Consider the following 25,399-nt stretch of genomic DNA (forward strand, 5'->3'; position numbering starts at 1 on the left):
CTGTTTTTATTTTCCTTCAATCCAGTTTTCCAGATTTGTATTTCTTTGATTGCTCTGTCGTCTTCATTTGGATTATTTAGGACAGGACCCTGCCATGGGGCTAAAAGGCTCAAGCTTCATTTCCTGTTCCACTTCTTCATCTTAGCAGATTTTTCAATCACATCCCAAGCAGCATCCATCAGCTTTTTGTATGAGGCCTGATAGGCAGGGCTCTGGCTCAGCTTTTGGGTGGGTGACACCCGAGGACAGCCTAATCTGCTTGCAGCATCAAGGGATTGCCGGATTCTCCACTTCACCCGTGACAGTAATGCCACAGGGGCCATGGATTAAACCTTCTATCTCCCTGTTTGTCTGCGTGCTTAAACTCCTCTCCTGTGCCAAGAGGTCCCAAGCAGTCAACAACAAGCTCCTTGCCAAAAGCCAGGGAAGAGGTCAAGCATCACTGGGAGCTGAGCCTCATTACACCACACTGGATTGCACCCTGGTAAATCCCACTGAATCCATCATTTTTGCTCCCAGAGCCTTTGAGTATCCCTCAGCACCAAATGGGAAAATGTTGGGATGAGTGTCCCATTTGTGGGAGGTTCTTTTCACTGCTGTCAGTATCAGAGTTACAGGGTGCGTAAGCAGTGCATCAATTATTGAATTATTTAACGACTCCTCTTGTATCTCTCCCCTTGCTTCAGGAGCCCTTTGTGTGTAGCTCGTTACCTTGGCTGACAGCTGGTGCCTGATGTGCTACAAGAAATTGTGAATGGAAACTTCTTTGAAACAGGAAAACTATTAGTGTTACCAGCTACCAGCATGTGCCCTTCTCCTCTACGTTATCATTTGTTATCCAGCAGAAATGCAAGTTTTTTCTGCTTTTCTGCCTCTTCCTGATGATAGTGGCAAATGCACGAGTAAAGACGAGTGCAAAGAATAGCAATGAGCAGTCCTGCTTCTCCCTTGGGCTGCACACTGTGAATCCAGGAGGAGCCCCATTAAAATGAGCAGGGCACACCTGTGTAATTGAGAGCTGAACTGAATCAGACAGGTGATACCTAGAAGTGATGATATGTGTTTTTAGTAGAGCACAAATATACTGCCTGAAGGATTCAGGTAGCTCCTGCAAGTCCTAACTGGCATAATCACCTGCAGTGCACCAGTACATTTGGATTACAGTGTGTTCTCTAAATCACACAGAAATTTGGAGCTGGGGGAATATCCTATGTTTGCACTGGTGTCATGTGCATTAAGAATTTTCTTTCTCTAAAGACAAGCAGGAAGGGAGTAAAGGATTCAGCTCTGGAAACCTGAATATATGAGTGTCTGTTTCCACAAGAAAAAATCCAACACACAACTGCACAAACACACAAACGGGTTGGTTTACATCAGTTGTCAGATGTATGGCCCACAGATAACATTTGGCTCACACAGTGCATCAACAATTATTCTGCAGGATATCATCTTCCTTATTTTAGAAAAGCAAGTTTTAGAGCTGCAGGGAGCAACTGCTGGCCCGAGTCCACAGACAGCTTTTGCTGATTTTTCCATATCCTTCAGCAATTTACCTGAGTATCAGCCCTTAGGGATTTTCAGTATCCATGCAATGGGTAGGAGCTACCTTAGCTAGCCTTGGACATATGTACTGTAGTTTTGTAGCTCCAAATTGTTCTCTTCACACTCTCCTTTAGGTCAGCATCATCTGACCTGGTTTAATTAACTGCTTTGGTGACCATAGAAGTGCCTCTTTTTTTCCTCCCTTGAATGTAGAGTAGGCTAGGCTAGGCTAGGCTAGGCTGGGATATTTCATTTGAAAAGGATGATCATCTAGAAAAGATCTGGATGTCTTGCTGAGAGGTGAGCACTGGGTTAGTTGAGCTGTACCTGACCTTTTGTCACTGAATAACTTAGCTTTTCAGTGCTAGCTGCAAAATAATTGATTCAAGAACACTTCTTCAGCCCTGGTAGTGTCTGATGCACTTTCTTTGGGACTGAAAAACAGACTGGTCCAAAGAAACCCAAGCTTTCATGAAATTGTTTCAGCTGCTGTGAGGGTGCTTCCTGCAGGTGGAATTTGCCTTCTTTCTCCAGCAGTAAGGTCCATGCCCCTGCAATAACACTTAATGGGAGCTCATACCTCAGCAGCAGCATAAATTTCCTGCCTTGTGTCCCATCAATTCCTTAGGATAAACATTTACCCCTTACCATGAGTATGCACAAACGTGTCACAGCAGGACCTTGATCTCAGCTGTGCCTGCTGCTGCAGAGGTGTAGTAAATCACCAGAGCAGGGTCCAGCATGGCTCTTCTGGCTCATCCTTCTGTCTCTGCAGGGAAGGGTCTAATGTTACCCCTAGGGAGCTGTAATCTAAACCGGATGGCATTGCTGACAGGCTGCCAGCCAGCTGAAGCTTCATTTTCCTCCACCGTGGCCCTCCCCTTATTGTACTAAGTGTGTTTATTTGTTTCCCACATAAGGCATAGCACATTCCCTCAGAAAAAGCAGGCTTAGTATTGTTGCTCTGCCTCTTGATGCATAGAGAAGGGAGGCTGGTTCCCAAGCCTGGCCATCTCTTCCAGGGAATGGGGTTTCCCATTTCCAGGATGCAGCACGCTGGGGTCATTCAGGCAGACCTCCTGCAAATGCCTGGTGTCTCTGGCTGACACGTGTGACTCTGCCTAAGTGTCCCAGAAAATCTGCTAGCAGAGGAGCAGTGTGAAAAATAAAGTGGTAATGTGCGAAATTACAGATCTTCAGCAGCCCCAGTGCCAGGAGGAAAATAAGCACACTCATATAATAGGACTGCAGAGGCAGGATTCAGCCCCTAAGCTCCCATCTGTCCTTTGGGTCCTATTCCAAGGATAACCTAGGGCAAATCATTGCAGTCCTCTGCTCCTTAGCTTACTCTTTGGCAGCACACTGGGATACAAACCTCAGAAATATGGTACAGGGTATGGCTGAGCAATGATGGCATTGGCTGCTCCAGTGCAAGGTGAGAGAACTGCTCCAGCTGCTGTCTTGGATCTGCTGCTCCCACACTGCTCCAGTTTCTGGGGCACAGCAGAGGAGAGGTGTTCTGGTGAATAAAGAGCCTCTGTAGGACCCCACTCAAATCCAAGGAGCCCATCCTATAGGTCCCTTTCTATATATTTCATCAGTCTTTCCTTCCACATGGATCCTCTCATTGTTTTCTAGCTTTGATTTCACAACTATCTTCTACTTTCTAGGGGAGCAATACTTCAGTCATTTACAGCACTGTCATTTACATTACAACTATCTTCTACTTTCTAGGGGAGCAATACTTCAGTCATTTACAGCACTGTGTGTTCAGGTCACCCTGGAGGTAGATATCTCCCTTGTTCCCTTCTCCCTGCAATGCTATCATACCTCATGTACATTTTTACTTGCTTCTTTGGTGGACATCCATCTAAATAATCTTCACCTGGCTTCTTATCCATAGCACATGATCTCTTCTTTACTTTCCCTGCACAACTACAAGAATTACACACCTTATTGTTCCAGGGCTTTATAATACAGCTTAAACCTCCAACATTGCCTGCCCTTTGGGCAAGAGTTGCCTTGCTGCTGTCACTGCTGCTCATGGAAGAGCAGAGCTAGCTCGTTCTGAGTTTAATGTACCCATCATCTGCTTGGAGGTCCCATGAAGGGAACCTATGAAGCCTTCCTTTGTCTGGAAAGCTTACCTTCAAGCATATAAAATCACAGAATCATTAAGGTTGGAAAAGACCTCTAAAATCATTTAATCCAAGCACTAATGAAATGCTGCCAGGTCTACCAATAAACTATCTCCCTATGCCTATGGGTTCAAAAGCCCATGGAATCAAGGCATCAGTAGAGCTTTGCATTGAAACAGTGACAAATGAGAATGTCATAGCAGCTGCACTAGTTTAGCTAGTCATGCATTGCTCTGGTCCCTATAAATGGCATAGCTTTAGATTCAAACTTTTAATGGAAGAAATTTGGGGCTGAGCTATAGTGGTCTGAAATTCTCCAAATGACCAGAAAAGCCTTTCTTATCTGAAAATGAGAAATTTCAAATTTCTCAAGTTTCAAGTTTCTCATATAGGACAAGAAAAAAAACAAATCAGAGGTAACTGTAAAATGTCTTGTGCTCTTCTGCTTTGACCAGTGGTCCTGATTAATCCTTGCTAGAACAGTCCTCACTATAGAGAAGGAGTGATTGCAGAAATGTGTTTGTGGAGCTGGCAGGTGTAGAGTCAGTGCAAGTCATTATTTCTGTGATATTTCTGTGATATCTCCTTGTATTGAGCCCATTTTCATCCAGCACAGGCTCTCCTCTCACCTATAGGCACGGAGGCCGTGCTGTGCTCAACACCTTCCACTCAATTATTTAAAATTCAGTTGCTATGGATCTACTCAAGGCGATCAGTTTAAAGAAAATGCAGATGGCCTCTGGTTTTGAGTTCCTGCTGGCTTTGGTTAATTTGGTATGTAAAGGTATTAGGTTAATTAAATGCCATGTGTTGCATAGGGACTGACTGCATTTGTGGATTAATAAGTGTCCCAGAGTGTTCTGTGCTGAAAGTCCTCAAGCTGGCAGACGATTATTTCACTAAGAAAGGAAGGTAACGGAGAGAAGTGCTGGGGAAATGAAGAGGTTTCCTGTTAATCCTGCAGTTGTTTTTCCAGAACGGGTAGTTGCTATGTCCTTCAGCTCCTTGACAGAGTATCAGCCCTTGCTGGAGAGCCTGGAAGAATTTAAGTGAAGAGAAGCAAAGTTGCACAGTTTGCTCTGAGCTTCCTGCAGGGCTGGTCATACACAGCGAGTGTGTCAGCTGGCCAGGGGAGGTCCATGGCTGGTGCATGGAAATTTTCCTGCTAGGAGAAGATCTTTACCAAGAGCCATATTGTGAATCAGGTCAGAGGGTGTCCTGCGAGCAGCAGGTATGGTGGTGCCGCAGGGCTAGAGCAATCCGCTGTGTTTGGGCACTCATGGTGGAATACACCATGTAGAGAGCAGAGACAGGGACAAACACCAGCGCAGTTTTGGAGATGTTGAAGAAGAAGAAAGTCGTTTTCGTGCAGCCATGCCCTGAGGTGGTGGAAGATCAGGAGAGAGACCAGGGCAGATGGACACTGCTCCGCAATGTCAACCAGGTCCTGAAGCCCACGACCATGCTGGCGGTAAGAAAGGGGGCCCCAAGCCCTGAGCACGGCTGGAAGCTTCCAGGCTGCTGTGAAATCTGTCTGGTGTGGATGGGATCCTAGTACTGCTTACGCCAGCTTCTCTCACCTTCCTCCTTTGTCCCCCCCGCCAAGCACTGTAGCTCCCCTGCAGTGCAGCCTCCTCGCTCTTCCATTTGGAAACTCCTGCTAAAGATCTTCTTTGTGAATTGTGTGGATCTGTGTGTGGCGTTTTCTCCTCTTGCACCGTTCTTTGGTTGTCACTGCCCCCAGTTTGTGAGGTCCTGAGGGTCTGCCCCAGAGCAATCTGGAAGGTTTTCCTGGTTTGGAAGTGTACCAAAAACCACTGGCTGCATTGAGGAAGAAGAGACAGACCATGTTGATACTGTAAAGGGTCTGGTGGTATTCTCACTTATTCTCCAGTACTCTGTCATGCATTTTGGGAAACAAACTGTACCAATGTAGGCATGAGGCAGGTTATACAACTCGCAATCCACAGCTGGTAAATGCATGAATCACCCCGATTTGCTCTGAAATCCCCAATATATCTGCTGGGTTTGGGGCTCTGAAGGGATTTGATCCGAAGGGATTGCTTCTGCAGAAGGAATGTGACTCGCTTCCATGGGGTTTATATGAAATTGATTAAAGTCAGAAAAGGAAATAGGTCGGCACTCGTAATAAGTGATGTTATTTTATAACCCCTCCCAACCTTCCTGAGCTTACCAGCTTAGCCCATCCCATAAGACTTTTTTCACCAGTGTTAAGAACTGCACGTTAATGGGTTTTAAAAGAGCAGTTTGAGGGGATGAGCTCTCTGTGCATTAGGCAGACAGAACACAGAAGTTGTTTCAGTCGTAGCAGAGTATCAGTTTACCTTGGGGAGGGCAAACTGCCTTTTATCTCAGCCTTGCAGTAATACACCTTATGAAGCAGACTGCTTTTACAGCTATTCAATATTAGAGTGGTTTTTTTTAAAAAACAGCATTGCAATTCTTGTATTTTTGATCAAGAGTAATTTTTTGCAGAGCTGCTAAGATGTTGGAAAGGTTTTCTGCTGAGCAGGAACTGAGCAACCCAGCTCATCTCTTGCTGACACCTTGATCAGGTTACCTACCATGTGCATGAATTTACCCAGTGATGCAGAGAGGATAACAGTGCTGAACATTCTGAAATGCTTTGAGAGTCTTAGATCAAAGGAGCTAAAAAATAAATGCTAATATAAAATGGATTGATAACATATCTGCTTCTGACACTGCCTTCATTTGTTATGATTTTTTGCCTTATTAACTATGTTATGAGATGAGAGGATAAGACAGTTAATGAGAAAAATATATCAATATTGTATTTTTATGAGCTGGATAAAGATACTTAGAGCTGTAGCACAACCCTCTGAGGAAATGAAAACTCAAACTAAGGACTGGATCCTGACTCCATGAAAGCAGGATGACTTTGTTGATATCCTAGTGGAAACCTAGCAAGCAGCTGCCAAGGGTAGAGTTGCCACAAAAAGGTTGGGAGTCCCTGGTGTGTAGTTTCTCCATGTGTGGATCCCTGAGTGTAACCTTACATCCTGTGGTACTCACAGGTTTGTGTCTCCTGGAAATCTTAGTCAATGATGACTTGGATGGTGATGTTTCCAGTTCCCACCAACCAGCACAAAGATGAGCATGATTTAGCAGCCCAAACCAAGTCTATAAATATGCTCTGTCCACAGAAGTGGTTGATAGTTGATACTCAGGAAAGGGGTTATATCAGAGCACATGCAAAGCAATACATCCTGGTTTTCCCTTCTCCCTCTCCCAGCAGTTTTTTCAGGACTTCAAAAGGTAGATAGTGCATTTGCATCACACTTAATAGGTACAAGTGGAGCTGGTCCCCAAGAATGTGGTGTTAGGTGGGGCTACAAGTCCACAGCATTAATCTCAGCTGCATGAATGAAAACACACCTGATGAGTAGATTGCTCCCAATTTTAACTTTTCACCTTGAGAATAGGGGTGGGAAATAATTCTGCTTTGTTCCAGTGTGGGTCCTGCTTGGGACTTTAGTTTGTAGTTGGTCTGGAGTTTGCTTTTGTATTGAGGAAAACAGCTTCTTTAAAAGCTTTTTTGCATTTGAGTAATTTAATAGCCACAGAGCTGATGAGCAGATAGTCCCTGCCCAGCAGGACTGACAAAGGTGTATAGGATCAGTAGTGACATGAAGTGAGTGGATAGGGGTCAACTGCTTGCTGTGCCTTTCACAATGGAAACACACAGGCGTGAAATGAAAGAGGTAAAGCATTTGAAACATGTAAAAGGACACAGCCTTTTGGGATTATGGATGCTAAAACTTTGCACAGCTTCAGGACTCAGATGAAAGTGCTCACAGCAGGTAAAATCCACTTAGAAGTATTAAATACAAACAGCCCACCCACACACTGCTGTAGCTTGAGGAACTCCTGAAGGAGAACATATATCTGCCTCTCTGTTTATGTTCTTTACCCATCTTTAGTCATTCCCTTTTCAGCAGTCTCCAAGGAATATTTGATAGTGGTTATCTGCAAGTAAGAATGGTGCCACAAGCCTCCAGATAAGGCTTAGCAGAGCTCAGAACCATCTCCTAAATGTGACTTTCTTGTTTTGTATGTTACACAGAGAAAACCTCTACCTGGGTGGGTTTTTCTGCCTGTATCATTGTTCTGTAACCATCTGTGACCAACAACCTCTCATGAGCTTGAGAAGCAGAGAGTTAGGGCAGCAGGACAGCAGAGAGGTCCATACGCTGTGTGGACCATGCCCTGCTGCTGGCACTTTGCAGGGGATTTCACAGAGCCATTAAGGTATCATTAAGGTTGGGAAAGACTTCCAAGATCTTCGAGTCCAACCATTAACCCAGCAGCAGTGTGTTCACCACTAAACCACCTCCCCAAGTGCCACATGCAAAGCATCTGCTTCGCTGAGCCTTTGGGCTTTGTGGTTTGTGGGGGAAGTCATTGGACTCCTGCTAATGTCTTGTGTACTGAACACCAACACCTCGTGTCCCAAGGGATGCTGAGCTCCCTGCAGTGCTGAGTGTAACTGTGCTGTCTTTGGTTCCAGGGGGATTATGTGTGGATGGACCTCAAAACCGGGCGGGAATTCGATGTCCCCATTGGAGCGGTGGTTAAACTGTGTGACTCCGGGCAGATCCAGGTCGTGGATGATGAAGGCAATGTATGTACAAAGGCTTGTGATGTCCCTTCTGCAGCTCTGTGGCCTTGCTGGGCCAGAGGTCCTAGGGCATGATAATCAACCTTGTTATGACTTCCCACATGTTCTTGGGAATCAACTGTGCCACAGTTTTCTATTTGTAAAGACAAGGCAATGTCATGTCCCTGTTTTTGTGATAGTACTGGAAATGCAAAATTGAGAACCTTCTTGAGAACAATGATAGCAGAAGCTCCCAAAATACATTTAGGTAGTTACTTGAGCAAACCCACCTCAACAGGTTCCTCTGGTGTTATCCAATCCTTCCCAACCTCCTACTAATACCTGATGTGCCCTAACACCAGTTCTTCAATTTCCCACCTCTATTTTTATGCAATGGTGGCTATTTTAGAATAAGATCTCTGTGCTTCCTTTTTTTTTTTTTTTTTCTTGCAGAGGTAATTGTAAATGCTCCCACTCCCTTCAAGGGTAATAGAGATTTGGTTTGGCAAGGTCTTTGTGGGCAGTTTGTAGTGGCTTTTGAAACCCTTAGAAATGGTGAGGGAAAATAACACTGCCGATAAAGTATGACTTTGCTACCCCTGTCCATCCCTTTCTCCTTTTCTAAATCATCTTCTCTCTGCTCAATAGTATTTTTGGCAGAGGGTTAACTAGTGATATGAAAATGCAGCTGTGAAGGGGAAGACAAATCTGCTATTTGTTATAAACACCCCTGACGTGCTAGATGACCATGCTGCCCTGGAGGAGGCTCCTGCCAGACTGGCTTGTGTCTCCTGTCTTTTGTTGCTCCAATAAAAAGATGTTTTCTTTCTTCTGTTACAAATCTTTCTAATGCATCACTGCCTTGCCCCAGGAGCAGAAGCTGTGGCACGTGTGCTGATATTGTCTGGTCCTTGTCTTTGGGTTGGGCTGTTTGTGTCTTTCATCCAAGTGGTCTCTCCTTTGACTTACCTTTCTGTGGCCTTGCCCTTTTCCCAGGAGCACTGGATTTCCCCACAGAATGCCAGCCACATCAAGCCCATGCACCCCACCTCCATCCATGGAGTGGAGGACATGATCCGCCTGGGGGACCTGAACGAGGCAGGAATTCTCAGGAACCTGCTGATTCGCTATCGGGAGCACCTCATCTATGTGAGTGTCCCCCTCACCTCCACCTCTGCTTCTGCACCCACCCCTGCTCTCCTTAGCTCTGGGCAGCCCATGTGGGGGAGCTCTGACTGAGCCCAGCATCTAGGTTTCACCTTGTCCCAGGTGGTGAAGGGCTTCTGGCTTTGGAGGACATTGCAGAGCTTCTGGATGCCCCAGTGAAAGACTCCATTAAATCCCCACCACCTTGCTGTCCCACCCCTGCAGAAGTTTTAGGCATAAGTATTAGCTTTCTGCACACAGAATAACCAGTTCAGCCCAGGCCATGAGCATGTTGTAGTCACCTTAAAGCAAAAACTTCTGCAGAAGTGTAAATTACATGCTGAATGTGACCCTTCTGCCCTCTTCCCCTGGACTGTTAACTTATTTTACCTAAGGGGGTGAAGACAACCACTGCTGGAGGTGGAAGGGGTGGAGAAAGGATGAAGAGGGGCATGCATGAAATAACTGGGAACAAAGAAGTGAGCAACTCCCAGAACCTTAGAAACCTTCCCAGTTGGTATTCATGGCTCATTAGCCCTGGGTTGCCTGGGATTCTGGCAGCTGATCTCTGAGGACAGCAGTGTCCTTCCTTAGGTCAGCTCAGTCATGTCATGCCCAGTGTACCCAGTGCACAGCCCAAACAGACATTCACATATTGAGGGGTTTTCGGGGAGCCAGTCAGATCTGCATCTCTTTTCTGTGATAGCATCACAAAGGCAACCTCCCTACAGGTGGAACAGGAGTCAGCATTCAAATCTCTGTGCTGGTTTTATCAGTGTTCTCTGTGCTATGTAGACTTCTGCATGTTCTTCAGACAGAAATTCAGAGTGCACATGTGTTTGCTGCTAGATAAAGTACTCAAACAGACTCTGCAAATACAGAAAATTAGGTATTACTCTTAAATCCTACAGTTTTCAGATGTTCAGGTGAGTGCCTGCTGTGCCTTTGAAGGCCTTGTCAAAGCCTTCTGGTCTTCCAATTTTTAAAAGACTCTAGAGACTACTAGATTTTCAGGCCAAAGGGAATTGCAAGACAGTCAGACTTCACAGATAAAATAAGCTAGCAGAGTATGGGTGGGATTTTATCTATCAGTGTTTGTTCATCACTGCATGATGTCCAGTGCTTTTTGATAGGATGGTTTTGGATTAGGACTGGGCAGGATGGAGAAGACATCATTGCTGCACAGGCTGTTAGTATGGTTGACAGCTCCTTGCCCCCTCTCTGGGATATATCCATCTCTTCTTTCAGAGATGGAGTCCAGTTCTGGAGGAAGGAGACATGGGTGCTGAAAAGGCACCCATAAGTCCCCAAAGCCTGGAGGAGAATAGAGACTTCCTAATTCATCTCTCACCCAGACACTTTATTTGTTGTGCATGATGCCTAAGTCTCCTGTATTGTCAGTTTTGACAAAAAGATTATAACCAAAAAATTATTCCCATGTTAGATGAACTGAGTTTCTCCTTTATAATTAAAATTTCTTGCCATTTATAATGATAAACTAGCAAGTTAACAGCCCAAATTCATACTTGAGGTGCTGTCTCCACGAGCATCCATGGCAGGCACCAGAGGTGTCAATAGAGCCAGCAGAGATAGAAAGATGCCTTTCAGCTATGCAAACAGAAGTGCCTCTCAGATGCTTTAGAACTGGAGTTTGGATACCGTAGAGGAGTTTATGCTGGAAGAAATTTTTAGGCTGGAGGTGTACAGTCCCACCTCCCCCAGCTTAGAGCACATCCATCTTCAGGGTTGGGTGCAGTACTCATGTGGATAGCTGAATTCAAACAGCCTGAATGCCACCTGAGAAGTACAGATGGACAATAATTTGTACCTGATTGGCTCATCCAAGGAGCTTGTGTGTACCCAATGAGCATTTCCCCTTTTCCCCTGCCTGTGAGCACCCTGCAGGGGCACAAAGTGGATTCCTGCCATTCTCTCTGGTAAAGTTTGGGTCATGTTCAGTATTTTTTCAGTGCTGTCCATGTGTCTCTTTTGGGGTGTTTGTATTATCCAGGAAGTGCCTGTTGCCTCTCCAGGTGACCAGAGGCCCACAGATACAATTCTGTGTGTGCAGTACTGGATTGCCTGTGAATACACCAAGCTCCTTTGTAAAAGCTCTGTCTTTGAGCTCCCTTGCCAAGCTATTCACAGGCATCCTGGAAGATTAGGAACACAAACAAGCACTGGTCAAAGTGTTGTTTGGCAACATCATCCTAATAAGGGCTGATGCAAAGGGCAGCTTTTAGCCTGGAGGTGAGTGTGGGTGGTCATTTGGGTTAAAGTGACGCAATAACCACATCAGTTTCTCTGCAAGTTCTTCTGGTCCGATGGTGACAGTGCAGTGTGTCCTGCAGAGTTCCTGCCTAAGGGATGGCCACATCCCACAAAGACATTTGCATCACAGAGATTCCAGGTTGCTGTGTCTTGATTGCTCCACACCACTAATGGCTTTAGAATGCCAGCCCAGGAACTGGGCACAGCACAGCAATTAGTGCAATCCCAAAATCAGAATGACACTCTCAAAATGACAGAGAGTGCATAGCTTGATAGAGAGGTATGCAAACCACATCTGTCTACAGGTGTGTAGCTGGGGGCTCAGGCACCCAGCCTTAGGTTAAGGTTGCACTCTGTTGAGAGTGATGGCACTAGGAGGGGTAGATTTGTTGGGTGTGGTAAATAGTGACGACAGTTTTGCAAAGCCAAGGTACCACCAAATGGATGCCATATGTGCAGGGGACACTCAGTCCCCTGAGGCATTTTTTCTGTGGTATCATTTGCCCTGTCTTAACGATAGTGAAGTTTCACTGCTTGAAAGGATTTCTGAGCCTGCTGAGTAAATTATTACTTTTCCAATGGGACTTCTGTTCCTCTTGTTTCCTCGTGCCTTTAGCTTTGTGGAGGATGTAGCTCTGCTGTAATAAAATATAATTTCCCTTTTTCTTCTCCCTCACATTTTACTCCTAAGACAAACTGCGGCGGGAGGGTGAGTATGACTCTTGGCCATGTCATTTGCAATTGCTGCCATGCCCTCCACTGGATCATCTTTTTCTGTTCACCATTGTGGCCATCTCATTTACTTTGCACCACCATTGCTGCTGCTTCATAAATGCACTGGGAGCATCCATCTGCTTTGATGCAGAGCTTGACCCACATGCTGAAGCTGTGACACCTTCTCAGAGCTGGAAAGTCCCCAACCTGTGACCATGGTTAAAGTTTTAAGTGCTTCTCAGTAATGACCTTAACTTGAAGGGAAGAAATGTCTGCAGCAAAATATAAAAATCTTCAGCAAGGGCTTCTTGCCCTTACTTTGGTTTGCAGGCAGCAAGAGAAACTATGCTGAATAGCAAGAGAGCCTGGTGGGGAGTTTGGACTCATGAGTAAGGTTAAATCTCTTTATCTAGAGATGCAAACAGTGCCTGCTGCTGCTCTATAAGGGCTGCCAAAATGCAGTAGTGTTTGGTAGAGCTTTAACCCCATAACAATCCAGATGAAGTCAGCCATGGTGTTCTGGGTAGCGAGGGAAGCAGGCTCAGAAAGGATTTGTTTGGGGCTAATTAAAATGTAGGTCATGCAGGCAGTAATGAATTTGCTGTGAGATGCAGTTCCTGTGGTCAGCTTCAGCAGAGCCCCTGCTCTCAGTAAAGCTTTATTTTTCCAATAGAAAAGGGCTTTGACATCACCCAGCAATAGAAACCAGTGAGCTACTATTTCCTTGGAAGTGCCCTTTGGCTCCTCATCAGAGTGAACAAAGTTTTGCATTCTGTCAGCTGTGAGAATTGGGCAAATTGTGATTATTTATCAACTAGGAATGACCTAGGCAAACAAGCAATAGTACAAGAGTTCATGCTGACAGAGTGTTTTGTGGATCACAAGGGAAGGGTCAGTGAGAGCATCCAGAAAGCATTCCTAATGGTTAACACCTTTAAAAGCCTCTCTGTTTGCATTTGGGACAGGGCAGACCACTGTGACTGAAATGCAGGGATTTCAGAGACCTCTGCAAGGAGTTGGATTTTTTTTGTTTGTTTGTTTGTTTTTAAAGAGACTCAAGGAAGATGAAAAATGTCCCTAAAATTAACCTGGTGATAAACTGTAAAGAAGAAAAGAGCTTTTCACATATCCCACCTAGGACTCATATGAGTCTTCATTAGGGATCTTGGTGTCATAAACCCATTCAGAAATTGAGCTTCCTCCTTCTCTGAGCACTGAGGTTACCTGTTCTGTCCCCTTTGAAGGCTCCTTTTGAAGGATATCTGTGATCCTTTTTTTCAATGCCTTTTACTTCTAAAATACAGTCTACACAATTTCACAGCCAGTTTCTACCCTTTGGAGTTGTGACAACATTGTTCTTGAGCTCAAAGAGCTTTTTTCCCTTACTGGCACATAATCCCCTGTTACAGAGGAGAGTACTGTGTCCTTTCTCAGTTACCAATGTAAAGTCAAACCTCCCATGGGATTGAGCTGAAAGCTGCTCTCTTGTGTTGGCCATGAGACTAGAAGATGAGGAACCCCAATGCTTTCATGTCTCTGCTATGGGACACAATTGCCACCTACTGGCTGCCTTCAGGAAGCCCAAACTGGTGGCAAGCTTTGTGTAGAGGGTGGTGAATTAATTCTTCTCTCTCACAAGCATCCTCAGATGTGCCACTTTGCTGCTTTGTGCCAAAGTCTTACCAGCTTTAGGCCATACAGATGAAAACCCATAAGGATTATATGAATGTTGAAATTGCTTATTTTGTTTCCTGAAAAAATATGTGCAGTAGTGAGGGCACTTTCACAGCTGGTTCCACCAGGAAAGAAAGGTGAGATTAAAGCTTCTTGTAATTTCAGTTGCTAAAAATTAGCCTAGAGAGAGTAGCTAGAATTCTTTGAAGTCACAGAGTGAGAGTAGCCTTCATCTCATGCCCCTTGGCTAACTCAAGGTGGAGGCCCATTGACTCACCTGCTCTAAACACTGACTTTTAGACAGATGAAACAGGGGAAGGAGATCCTTATTCTCTGCCTTGAGCTTGGGTTGTGGCCAAACCTCCTAATCTCAGCACTGCATCTGAGCAAGATAACAAAGTTTATTAGTCCTTTGATGAGAGCCTTGAAAGAAACAGTTTCTGGAAGGGCAGAAATGAAAGAGCAAAATACTACAGAGGTTTGCTACCCAAGGCTCAGGATAGCTGGACCAAAGGCCATTTACAAAACTTCAGAAATAGATGAGAAGGGGTATATCAGGACTTTGTCAGCAATATCCATCTGTACAGGATGAGGTTTAAACTGCAATATGGAGAGATTTGGTTAGGCAGAGATGGTAGAGAAGAATACATTGCAGAGGGAAATTTAGCAGCTGTTGTGGATTGATAAAAACAGGTTAGATTGTCATCTGTCAGAATGGTTTGAATCCAACTGGTTCTGCCTTGAGGTATGGGAATGGTTGTCAGGTTTCTTTCATCTATGGTTTCTCATCCTACGTGCAGTGCAGTAGATGTGTATGGATATATGCTGGTTCTGGTGATATTTTTGCAAATATGAGTTTCTCTTAACTTAGAGCACACAAAATATTAATTAGGGCTTGAAACCATGCTGTGCATGAGCAAAGCTGAATACAAACTGATTTTGGTATTTTGGGACTTCTGTTCCCATTTTACTCCAAGCTTCCTCTGCAAGCATCTCTGACTTGAGCATCATCTTTCATCCAGCTTTTAAAAAGCCTTGATTTTTCTGGCCTCCATCCCCATCACGTCCAAGCTCCAAAGTCTCTCAGCTGCACCTCACTGTCCCCATAAACCCTCATGTGCTTCTCCTCCAGACATACACTGGTTCAATACTGGTGGCAGTAAACCCCTACCAGCTCCTTCCCATCTACTCACCTGAGCAGATACGCCTCTACACCAACAAAAAGATTGGTGAGATGCCACCACACATCTTTGCAATTGCTGACAACTGCTACTTCAACATGCAGCGCAACAACAAGGACCAGTGCTGTATCATAAGGTGAGTGCTGAGTTTCCAGGTGGGCCATATCCTGAAAGCAGGTGCTGAGCAGATGCAACATGCTTGATTTGGATCAGTTTATCAGATAGAATTGGACATTGAATGGCTGAGTAGGTCTTCCATCCACATATTCCCAATGCAGAGGTGGTCTCTGTTTGCAGTCACTCTGTTCCTAGTAAAGGTGCTTTATAAATACTCTGATATTTACCCTTACAACCCATAGATCTCATACAAAGTTTTAAATTGAAGCTCAATACTCCTACAGACATCACAAATGCAAACATCAATACTTTGCACAAGGAAGGATCAGGGACAAGCTTGGTCACTGGAGCTGTGGTCATTCACACTCCTGAGCAGTGTCTCCTTGCATGGCTCTGCCCCGACTGATCAACCTTGGGCACCAAGAAGTGTCTGGCCACAGTTATGGGTATAGCTCCTTCCCATATCTGTCCCAAATGCTGGTATGAGCCAGATTTGATGTCCTCAGCCCTCCATCATGATCCTATAAATTCTAAACCCACAGTCTTTTTCATTTGAGGCACCCTTTCCCCAAGGCATGCCTACCCTAAGTTTCATTGAATAAAAAACATAACTCTGGAACGTCCTGTGTGCAGTATTTCAGATACATGAGTCTGAAAAGGCCATTCAGCAAGGCTTGTTTTGATGGTCTAAAAAAGCATCATGTGGGGCCCATAGAAGAGTCAGTGCAGTGTGCCAGTGGCCTGAAAAGAGAAACAATTTGCCCATGAGGCCAGGGCTGGATACTCAAAGTCAGGAAGCACTGTTTCAGTCACTTATTTTGGCTACCCCACATATCAGACATACCATAGGCTTACCAAAATATTTCTGCCCAGCCCCCTCACAGGATAACTGAGGTTATCTTTCAGTGAAAAGAAGAGTTTGAGGAGTAGCTCTGGCTTCCTGCCCCACAAGCTTCTCCTCTCCCACCTGCTCTTTGTTAGAAGACGCCTAGGAGGCCTGTGGAAGTTCCTGCTGTTAAAAGTCTGTATTTCAAAGTCTGCCTTACCACAGCTCACTGGTGATGAAGATGTCCCATGGGACCAGCTAGACCCTGCACCACACGGCCATGGTCTGGTGGTCATACCTGGAAAAACACTGACTGAAAGTACTTCATGACCTTCTTAGTGCTGGTTGAATGATGGCATTTGCTGGGGATACCCAAATTCAAGCAACAGCTTGGGCCAAATGGAGCACAGAGCAAATCTGGATCTTGGCTGGAAGCTCTCTGATACCAGGTCCTACCATTTGACCCACAACCAGTCCTTGGGATGCTGGAAACCCATCCTTAGTGGTCTCATCCAGCCTATGCTAACAGAAGAGACACAGGGACAGTCTCTTTGGAGAGAGAGCAGGGGACATTGGCAGGGATGCAGTATGGCTTTCACTGACCCCACTCCTGTTGTCTTTGCAGTGGGGAATCCGGAGCAGGGAAGACAGAAAGCACAAAACTGATTCTGCAGTTCCTGGCAGCAATCAGTGGTCAACACTCCTGGATTGAGCAACAGGTCCTGGAGGCAAATCCCATCTTGGAAGGTGAGGCCTCAGATAATAAAGACTTATTTTGCTGTAAAAAATAAAAAACAGATTCAGGAGCCATAAAATATAATCAAATCACTTATGTCACACTTCGTGTTTCCAAAAAAGTGACAAAACATTTTTTTAAGTACACGTTTGCTAAATAACACATTCAGATTCTTTCCATCTGAATTTATTTTTTACAAGACTAATACTCTCTGATTTGAGCTCTCAATGTTTCCTTTAATATTTTTGACAACTGTTGCTGAAAGCAAAGCATTTCAGCTTTGAGTTATTTTTTCTACTGCTTTGTTATTTTAAAAAGTGAAAAAAGTGGCTTACCACTTTAAAAAAAAAGTGGTTTTTTCCCCAAAAAAAGTTCATACAAACCCCTGAATTTTACCTAATTCTCTGTGTAGTATGTGAAAGTGCTGATAACTACTATTTTGAGTATCTGATGTTGAGTCAAAGCCCTTTTGAAAGATCTCACCACCTCTTCCAGTGCTGGACTGCATGCAGAGCATCAATATCCTATCAGTGCTGAATTCAGCTAATTATTTGCTTTTTTTGGCCATAGTTGCAAAAGTCCTATTCTTATTCCTTGATGGTTCCATAAAGCATCAGTTTAATAGGACCTGAGCTTCACAGCACCTTGTGCTGGCTGTATACAATAGCAAACCTCACCTTTTTCTTTCAAGATCAGTGAATGGCAGCAGAATGCAGAAAAATAAATAGAGGAGTCCAAGAAAGAACCAGATAATGAGAATCAGCCTGTGGCCTTAATAGGTTCATTGGCAAGCTGTTGCTGTGATCAACCCCACTATTTTAATTGGATATCTGTAATTTAAGTAGGTTATCTGTCCCTCTTGACCCAACATGATGCCAAATGTACCTTATATGCTTATGCAGAAATATTGCATTTTCCTTAAAGAATAGCATTGGGGTTGTTCTCTAAGGATAGCGGTTTGTTCAGGCTGGTCTGGTGGGAAGTGTCCCTGCCCATGGCACAGAGATTGGAACTAGATGATCTTTAGGGTCCCTTCCAACCCTTCAAACCATTCTATGATTTCTACCTCCTCTGCTTGGTAAGTAACCCTCTAGGAACCAACAGAAATGTGACAAGCACACAGGGCACTATTGAATATGCGCTTAGTCACTCTTGAGATTCAGAGAAGAGAGGCTTTGCAAGCACATGTCCATCACCTGCCAGAAATCTGGAGCAGGAATTGCAGGGTGTGCTGGCTTAGAGCACTCACCCACACCCAGCAGAGGATGGACACGGGTACCTTTCTCTGCACAGTCTATTTGCAGGGAGAAGTCTCCCATTGGAGGTTGGCTTAGTTGTCTGTATTTCCCTTTTGGACATATTTTCCCTTTTCTTTCCCTCTCAGTCATCAAATCACTCAGCAACATCTCTGTCATTTTCTGTCCAGTGACACCTTTCACACAGCAGCCACTCTTGCTCAACTCTCTTCTATTTTATCAGCTGCCACCAAAATCCTGCTGTCCTAGCCCTTCTTCCTGGATAAGATCACTCCATTCCCAAGCTTCCTCCTCTGTGCTCCTCTCTCATTTCCAAGGAGACTCATCTGATACACATCTTGATTCCTCACACTGAGATTAAAGTGATCCAGCCAAACTTAAGGGAAGGCTTTGGGGCTTATTTTAAAGCTCTCAGTCTCACTCTTTTGTCGTTTTACTGCTCATCCTCCCTGCACAGATCCTCTCTAACACACGGTAATTCTTGCAGCTTTCGGGAACGCGAAGACCATCCGGAACGACAATTCCAGCCGATTTGGGAAGTACATCGATATCCACTTCAACAAAAGGGGAGCCATAGAGGGGGCCAAGATTGAGCAGTACCTGCTGGAGAAGTCGCGGGTGTGCAGGCAGGTGAGGCGATGCGCTGCGGGGCGCTCGGGCAGCCGGCCTGCGCCCTGCCCTTCTCCTCACAGAGCTGGACCTGCTCTTCTCCTGCAGGCCCCAGATGAGAGGAATTACCACGTGTTCTACTGCATGCTCAGAGGAATGACCGTGGAGCAGAAGAAGAAGCTGGGTCTTGGCAAAGCCACGGACTACAACTACCTTGCCATGGTGAGAGGGCAGTGAAGCAGAGGTTTGGTGGGGTGGGGTGGTGGAAGGTTCTTGGGAAAGAAGGAAAAGAGAGGTGCTTCTGCAGCCAAGAGCTGCTTTGCTGGTTATGACCTTCCTGAGCCTTAGCCACAGGGTTTGACAGATCTCTTTGTCTCACCACCTCAAGGCTCATGGTCTTAGTGGAAATCCTTAATCCTTGCGTCTAGACCAGGCTATTTCCACACTTTCTGTGAAATAGGACACAAGCCTGGATGGGATAGTCTATGGTGCCTGTGCCACGTGTTTGGAAGTAACCAGGGTGTTAGAAAAGACCTGCTGCTCTTGAGGCAGTGATGGGTATAGAGGAGTTCTTGTCTGGATAGCACTTTCTCAGCAGAATATGGGGTTGAGCTGTGTGTGCTCCAAGTGTCTGACTGAGCCAGCAGTCTCTTTATACCCCACTTCCTATATACCAGTGTTGATATCCTGAGGAGCTGATAGAAAAAGATGTAATCGAGGCTGGTGCATCCTCAGCAAGGCTGGGACCCAGCTTTCTAACTGGAGGAGTGGGAGCCTCCAACTCTCTATCCCCATCTCAAAGAGCTTTTTCTCTTCTGCTGATGGCAGTCAGACACAGGCTACCTGGGAAAGAGAGGGTAAGAGTAGGTCACAAGGTTGAGCACTGAATCATAGAATATGATGAAGGGCAGAGCCAGATCCACATGTTCAGCATATCCCTTAAACAAAACATTGCTGATTTGGGGAAGCCTGATAGCTTAGGGTGCTCCCTGGCTTTGCCCCATACAGTGTGTGCCCTGCTTGCCTCCCCAGGGTAACTGCACAACCTGTGATGGCAGAGATGACAGCAAGGAGTATGCCAACATCCGCTCCGCTATGAAGGTGCTCATGTTCACCGACACGGAGAACTGGGAGATCTCCAAGCTGCTGGCTGCCATCCTGCACATGGGCAACCTGCAGTATGAAGGTAAAAGGGCAAAATACAGGGGCATGGTCCAGTGCACTGCTGCTCTTTGTTCTGCATGTTGACAGAGAGCCAAGCTTGGGGGTGGAGGGCTGTATCCAGAGCACCTGCCATGGTGCCGTGCCAGGGACTCAGATGTTTATTGTGGCGTTGTAAGGACAAGGAATAAAGGATAATTCCACCTGCCCACAGCAGGACTTCCAGGCTGCAGTGTGTTCAAGGGCATCCACATTTTCTGAACGTTCTGAGGTTGAATATGATCACAGACCATTCAGTAGATTCACATTCTACTAAGAGAGACTAATGGAGTGTGTGACAGGTGCCTGTGTGATTGGATATGCCTTTGTCAATGCACCAAACAGCTCTGCTGTCAGAAACGACACAGTGATTTAAAAATCCACTTCAGAAGACAAAAGCTCAGAACACTTAGATGCTAGAGACATTTCTACATTCTTTACTATCTGATCTGGCAGAGCAGAGTACAGGTCCTTTGCAGTCAGCAGCAGGACTCCAGCAGATGTATGAACTTTTCTCTCCCTTCTGATAGCCAGATTTTGCCAGGACATCACACAGAGGCAGTGGAGAAAGACCCTTTCCCTCACCCCATCCACTTTCTGCAGAGACATGTCCCTTGCTGATGGCTTTCCCTCTGCCTTTCTCTCCCCAGCTCGGACCTATGACAACCTGGATGCCTGTGAGGTTGTTCAGTCAGCATCGCTCATCACTGCAGCAACATTGCTGGAGGTCAGTGGCCCTGCAGTGCTGCTGTTCCCTTTCTGAGTCCATCCCAGGTTTTAGTGTGGTGGCAAAGCTTTGTCTGAGCCAGTCTCTCCTTGCACCACCAGCTCTAGGAGGCTGAGGAGGCCTGGATCAGCCATACTGTGTCCTGCATTGGCAGCATGAAGGGGAATGTCTCCATCTGGGCTGAGTAGGCAGAGGAGGCTACAGAGATGCTCAGAGGGCTGGAATGCCTCTTCCATGGAGATGGGCTGAGAGATTTGAAGTGTTTCAGCCTGGAGAAGAGAAGGCTCTGGGGGCAGCTTAGAGTCCCTTTCAATACCTAGGGAGACTACAAGAGAGCTGGTGGAGGGACTTTTGACAAGGGCAAGGAACGATAGGACAAGGGGAAATGGTTTCAAACTAAAAGAGGACAGTTTAAATTGGGTATTAAGAAATTCTTCATTGAGCATGGTGAGGCACTGGAACAGGTTGCCCAGGAATTTGGAATGTTCAAGGCCAGGTGTGATGACTTTGTGCAACTTGGTCTAGTAGATACTGTTCTTGTTGGAGAGTTGGAGCTAGATGATTTTTAAAGGTCCCTTCCAACCCAAACTATCCTGTGATTCCATGATGTGATTATCTGTGCTCCCCTTCATACCAGCAGATAGAAACAGACCCTCTGGTCGCACATTGTCCTAGAAGGGGTATCCAAAATACCTCAGTCCCTATGGTAGGGTCTTTCCCTCACTGATATAAAGAAAGTTCATAATGGTGCTTGAGACAGATGTTATGTATATTTTGTGTATCTGAAGTGAGGTGAGATAACCCTCACTGAAACCATCCATGCAGTGACTGGAGCATTCTTCAGTGGCCTTTCCAAGAGCTAACAGGGATCCCTCAGGGACATCATCTCATCTCCATAGGCACTGCTGGTCCCAGAGTGTGATCCACAGTTCTCTGTCCACTTAGGGAGTGGACATTTCCCTGGAAAAATATAAAAATGGGTCAGAGTGATGCAAAGCTTTAACCCGTGCTGGCAGGTTTTGTTTCACTTTTTCATCCAGAAATAATTTTTTTTAATCCTGGATTAAAATGCAGTATAAAAATGTTAATTTTTCTCCCTGAAAATGCCTGTGTCTTCATTTGAGGTGCCTCCCCATCCAGCAGCTGTGTTTGTTGTTGTGTCTGTCAGGTTGAGCCCCAGGATGTGATGAACTGCCTTACCAGCCGGACTATAATCACGAGAGGTGAAACTGTCTCCACCCCTCTCAGCATGGAGCAAGCGCTGGATGTGAGGGATGCTTTTGTAAAGGTGAGTCTCAGGGCATTTCCTTATGCCTTCTGTTCATAAGCTGCAGATATCTGTTCCTTCTGAGACTGGACTATCCACTGCACAGAAAAAGGGTCTCTCTTGGTGCCTGTGTGAGCTCAAATGCCCTTGAAACCATGTTCTAATTTGGATGTAGAAAGAGTTGAGATGGAAGGAGTCTAGGTAAACTGGTTTGCAAGGGATTTGCAATCTGGACTGGAGATTGTCTGTAGTCAAAAGAGACCTGAAGAAGGACCCAGCATCCTGAAAATACTTTACCTCAGCTTCAGGATAGATTCTCAGCTGCTGAAAATCAGAACAACTCTACCAACACCTCTAGCACCCACTCCTGAATTTCAGGATTTGGGAACATAAGCAGCAGCAAATACAGCTAATGATACTGGGCCAGGGAGACAGCAGTCCAGAAGCCATTAGAGCACTTGGAACATCTGAAGCTTTGGAGTGATGAAAGTTTATGGGGTGGGCATGCATCACCCCTGCTATGCTGTTTGCAGCCTCATGTAAAACTGCAAGACAAGCATTATTGGCATGCTTTGGCCAGCTTGGGTCCTCATTTTGTCTGTGGGGAATTGGTGGATCAAGCTGCTTTGATAGCTAACTAGCCTGCAAATCCTGGCAGTGTCTTCTCTAATGGTGACAGGCCTTTGAATTGGGCTGCCCTCTTGATCACACTGCTGCAGCTTATAAAATTAAAATTTATGAAGTTTAAAACATGAAGTTCTGTAATTACTGAAGCAGCAATATCTGTGGCATTAGATCATCAGCCTGTTCAGACAGTGCTGCAATGTTTCAGTTGCATAATCTTGTTCAGGTGAGCAGGATGTTCTTGCAGCATAACATGGCTCTGCTTGCTGATCTGTAGAGAGAAATGTGTGCAAACCAAGGAAAGGACTGTCTGTCTTCACAGCAAGCCCACAGATCCAAAATTTAGCACTATCCAAATTTGGGGTTTTGCTCTCAGTAGTGTTTTAACTAGGCTTTCAGGTCTGTTTCCTTGACCTACATAATGGTTCTTGAAGCTTTAAACCATGCCTAGAGTCTGGCACAAATGCTGGTGAGCACATCCTCAGGGACTGCCTGGTTGCTGGCCATGCTTTAGGAGAGCCTGTGCCATCAAGGGTGAAGTGGTGACACAGACTGGCAGGGCAAACTGCTGAACTGTCTCAGTGAGCTCCATCTTTGGGATGTTGCAGGGAATTTATGGGCGACTTTTTGTGTGGATTGTGGAGAAGATCAACGCTGCAATTTACAGACCTCCTTCCCAGGAACTCAAAAGTATCAGAAGATCCATTGGCCTTCTTGACATCTTTGGCTTTGAGAACTTCACTGTGAACAGGTATGGAGCCTGCAGAAGGAGGATCAGGTCTTAATCCCCCTTCATAAGGCCAAGCTCAAGGTCTTGCAGTCCTACCACCTCTCCTGAAGTGAACTGGACTGGATTGGACCAAGTTTTTTTCTATATGAGAAATAATCAGAGCTAATCAATTGCAGCAGGCAGTGGAGTTCCTAAACTGATTAAGACCACACTCATAACATTGTTTTGGGAGAAAAAATGATTGTCTGAACCAATAAGTAAATTCTAAGCCAATAGCAGCCTTACTAAGTGGTTGACAAAGCTGAGAGTATTGCTTCAAGCATGGGGAGAGATGTAGAAAAATTAACCAGGATGGATCTAAAGTGACCTTTTCTTGACCTTCCCTCCACAGTTTTGAGCAGCTTTGCATTAACTTTGCAAATGAAAACCTGCAGCAGTTCTTTGTGCGCCACGTCTTCAAACTAGAGCAGGAGGAGTACAACCTGGAGAACATCAACTGGCAGCACATTGAGTTCACTGATAACCAGGATGCCTTGGACATGATTGCCATCAAGCCTATGAACATCATCTCCCTCATTGACGAGGAGAGCAAGTTCCCCAAGGTGTGTTTTGGGCTCAGCCCTGCTGCCAGTGGCTCTCCCAGTTTTATCCCCTTCACACTTGCATGCTGGCACCATGTGAGTGATCTGCTCAGCCCCAAACACACATTCACCAGTGGCTTGCCTATTTATAGTTTTTATTGCTCTCTTAAATTTTCTTCTGTCAGTGTCACAGCCATGCTAAAACAAGTGTTTCTGATGGGAAAATATGCCTGCAAGAGGCTAAAAAACATCTGTTGGCAGAGTTTAAGAGAAAATGGTGTTAAATATACTCCTTTTGGAGCATTATTTTGAATACAGTACTACATACCAGTGATATTTAATCAATTTTTGTAATTTCTGCACTTGACATATCTTCTCCAATATATCACTTCTCAACATAAATGCACATCATCACCAAGACAAGAAAGAAATGTGCTATTGACTGGAGAATTATATCAGTGGGAATAGCCTTGGTTAAATGTCAGATCTTTTCATGCATGTACAGGGTACAGATGCCACCATGTTGCACAAGCTGAACTCCCAGCACAAGCTTAACACCAACTATATTCCTCCGAAGAATAACTATGAAACCCAGTTTGGCATTAACCATTTTGCTGGAATTGTTTACTACGAAACAAAAGGTAGGGGGCAGCTCCTAGGGCCCTGCAGGGGGTGAGGGGATGTTCGTGGGCAAATGAGCTGCTGCTGTGTTGGAGCAGGGCAGGGTGGTATTCCACAGTAGTGTCAATGTATTCCTGTTCTGGCTGCAATGACTTGACCCTCCAGCTGTGCCCATGAGCTGCGGAGTGTGGTGCTGTTTCATTTGTGTGTGCCTGTGACAGAATGGCAGTGCTTTGCACCACTGCATCTTCAATCCAGCCTGAAGATGCACCTCTGTCTTCCTTTTCATGGTCTCTCTCTCTCTGCTGCTTACTACTCCCATTACCTCATCAAGAACATCCTGTAATCCAACAGCCCAGAAGCTGCTTGCAGCTCACATGCTGCCCATGTTGCACTGTGTCATCTATGTGTTGTCCCATTATTTCTCTAGGTTTCTTGGAGAAAAACAGGGACACGCTGCATGGAGACATCATTCAGCTGGTGCATTCCTCAAAAAACAAATTCATCAAGCAGATCTTCCAAGCAGATGTGGCAATGGTAATGCAGGCGGGAGAAGATCTTCATTCAGGAGGAGGGGTGTTCTTGGAAGGGGTGGGAGATTTGCAGTCATGTTCCTCTGATGTTCTTTGGGGTGTTTCAAACCTGTTAGTGAGAGTCAACCATCAGGAAGTGTTAATGCAGTGTCACAGGTGCATCATGCTCACACCCCCAGTTCACTGCATTTGGTTCATCAATTTATTTTTTTTTTTTTTTTGCTGTGATTGCCCCTCTGAATTGTGTAGGGACAGAAACAATTAGAT

General features: G+C 45.4%; 1 protein-coding gene across 2 annotated transcripts in view; it reads left to right on the top strand.

The window, feature by feature from the left end:
• Positions 1 to 5,061: 5,061 nt before the first annotated feature.
• MYO7A (myosin VIIA) overlaps positions 5,062 to 25,399 on the top strand; it is a 59,822-nt gene continuing 39,484 nt past the window's right edge. Inside the window, exons 1-14 of one of the 2 annotated variants that reach the window (XM_079310420.1) lie at positions 5,062 to 5,151; positions 8,230 to 8,343; positions 9,316 to 9,468; positions 15,257 to 15,441; positions 16,874 to 16,995; positions 18,728 to 18,870; positions 18,958 to 19,071; positions 19,882 to 20,035; positions 20,700 to 20,776; positions 21,945 to 22,064; positions 23,276 to 23,418; positions 23,789 to 23,999; positions 24,484 to 24,619; positions 25,030 to 25,136. In XM_079310420.1, coding sequence (XP_079166546.1) covers positions 5,143 to 5,151; positions 8,230 to 8,343; positions 9,316 to 9,468; positions 15,257 to 15,441; positions 16,874 to 16,995; positions 18,728 to 18,870; positions 18,958 to 19,071; positions 19,882 to 20,035; positions 20,700 to 20,776; positions 21,945 to 22,064; positions 23,276 to 23,418; positions 23,789 to 23,999; positions 24,484 to 24,619; positions 25,030 to 25,136 — 1,788 coding nt within the window. In that variant the 5' untranslated portion in view covers positions 5,062 to 5,142. The remainder of the gene's footprint in view (positions 5,152 to 8,229; positions 8,344 to 9,315; positions 9,469 to 15,256; positions 15,442 to 16,873; positions 16,996 to 18,727; positions 18,871 to 18,957; positions 19,072 to 19,881; positions 20,036 to 20,699; positions 20,777 to 21,944; positions 22,065 to 23,275; positions 23,419 to 23,788; positions 24,000 to 24,483; positions 24,620 to 25,029; positions 25,137 to 25,399) is intronic. The other variant, XM_079310421.1, reaches the window with a different exon arrangement.

The sequence above is a fragment of the Erithacus rubecula genome (assembly GCF_903797595.1).
Source record: "Erithacus rubecula genome assembly, chromosome: 1".
In the NCBI taxonomy this organism is placed as follows: Eukaryota; Metazoa; Chordata; class Aves; order Passeriformes; family Muscicapidae; genus Erithacus; species Erithacus rubecula.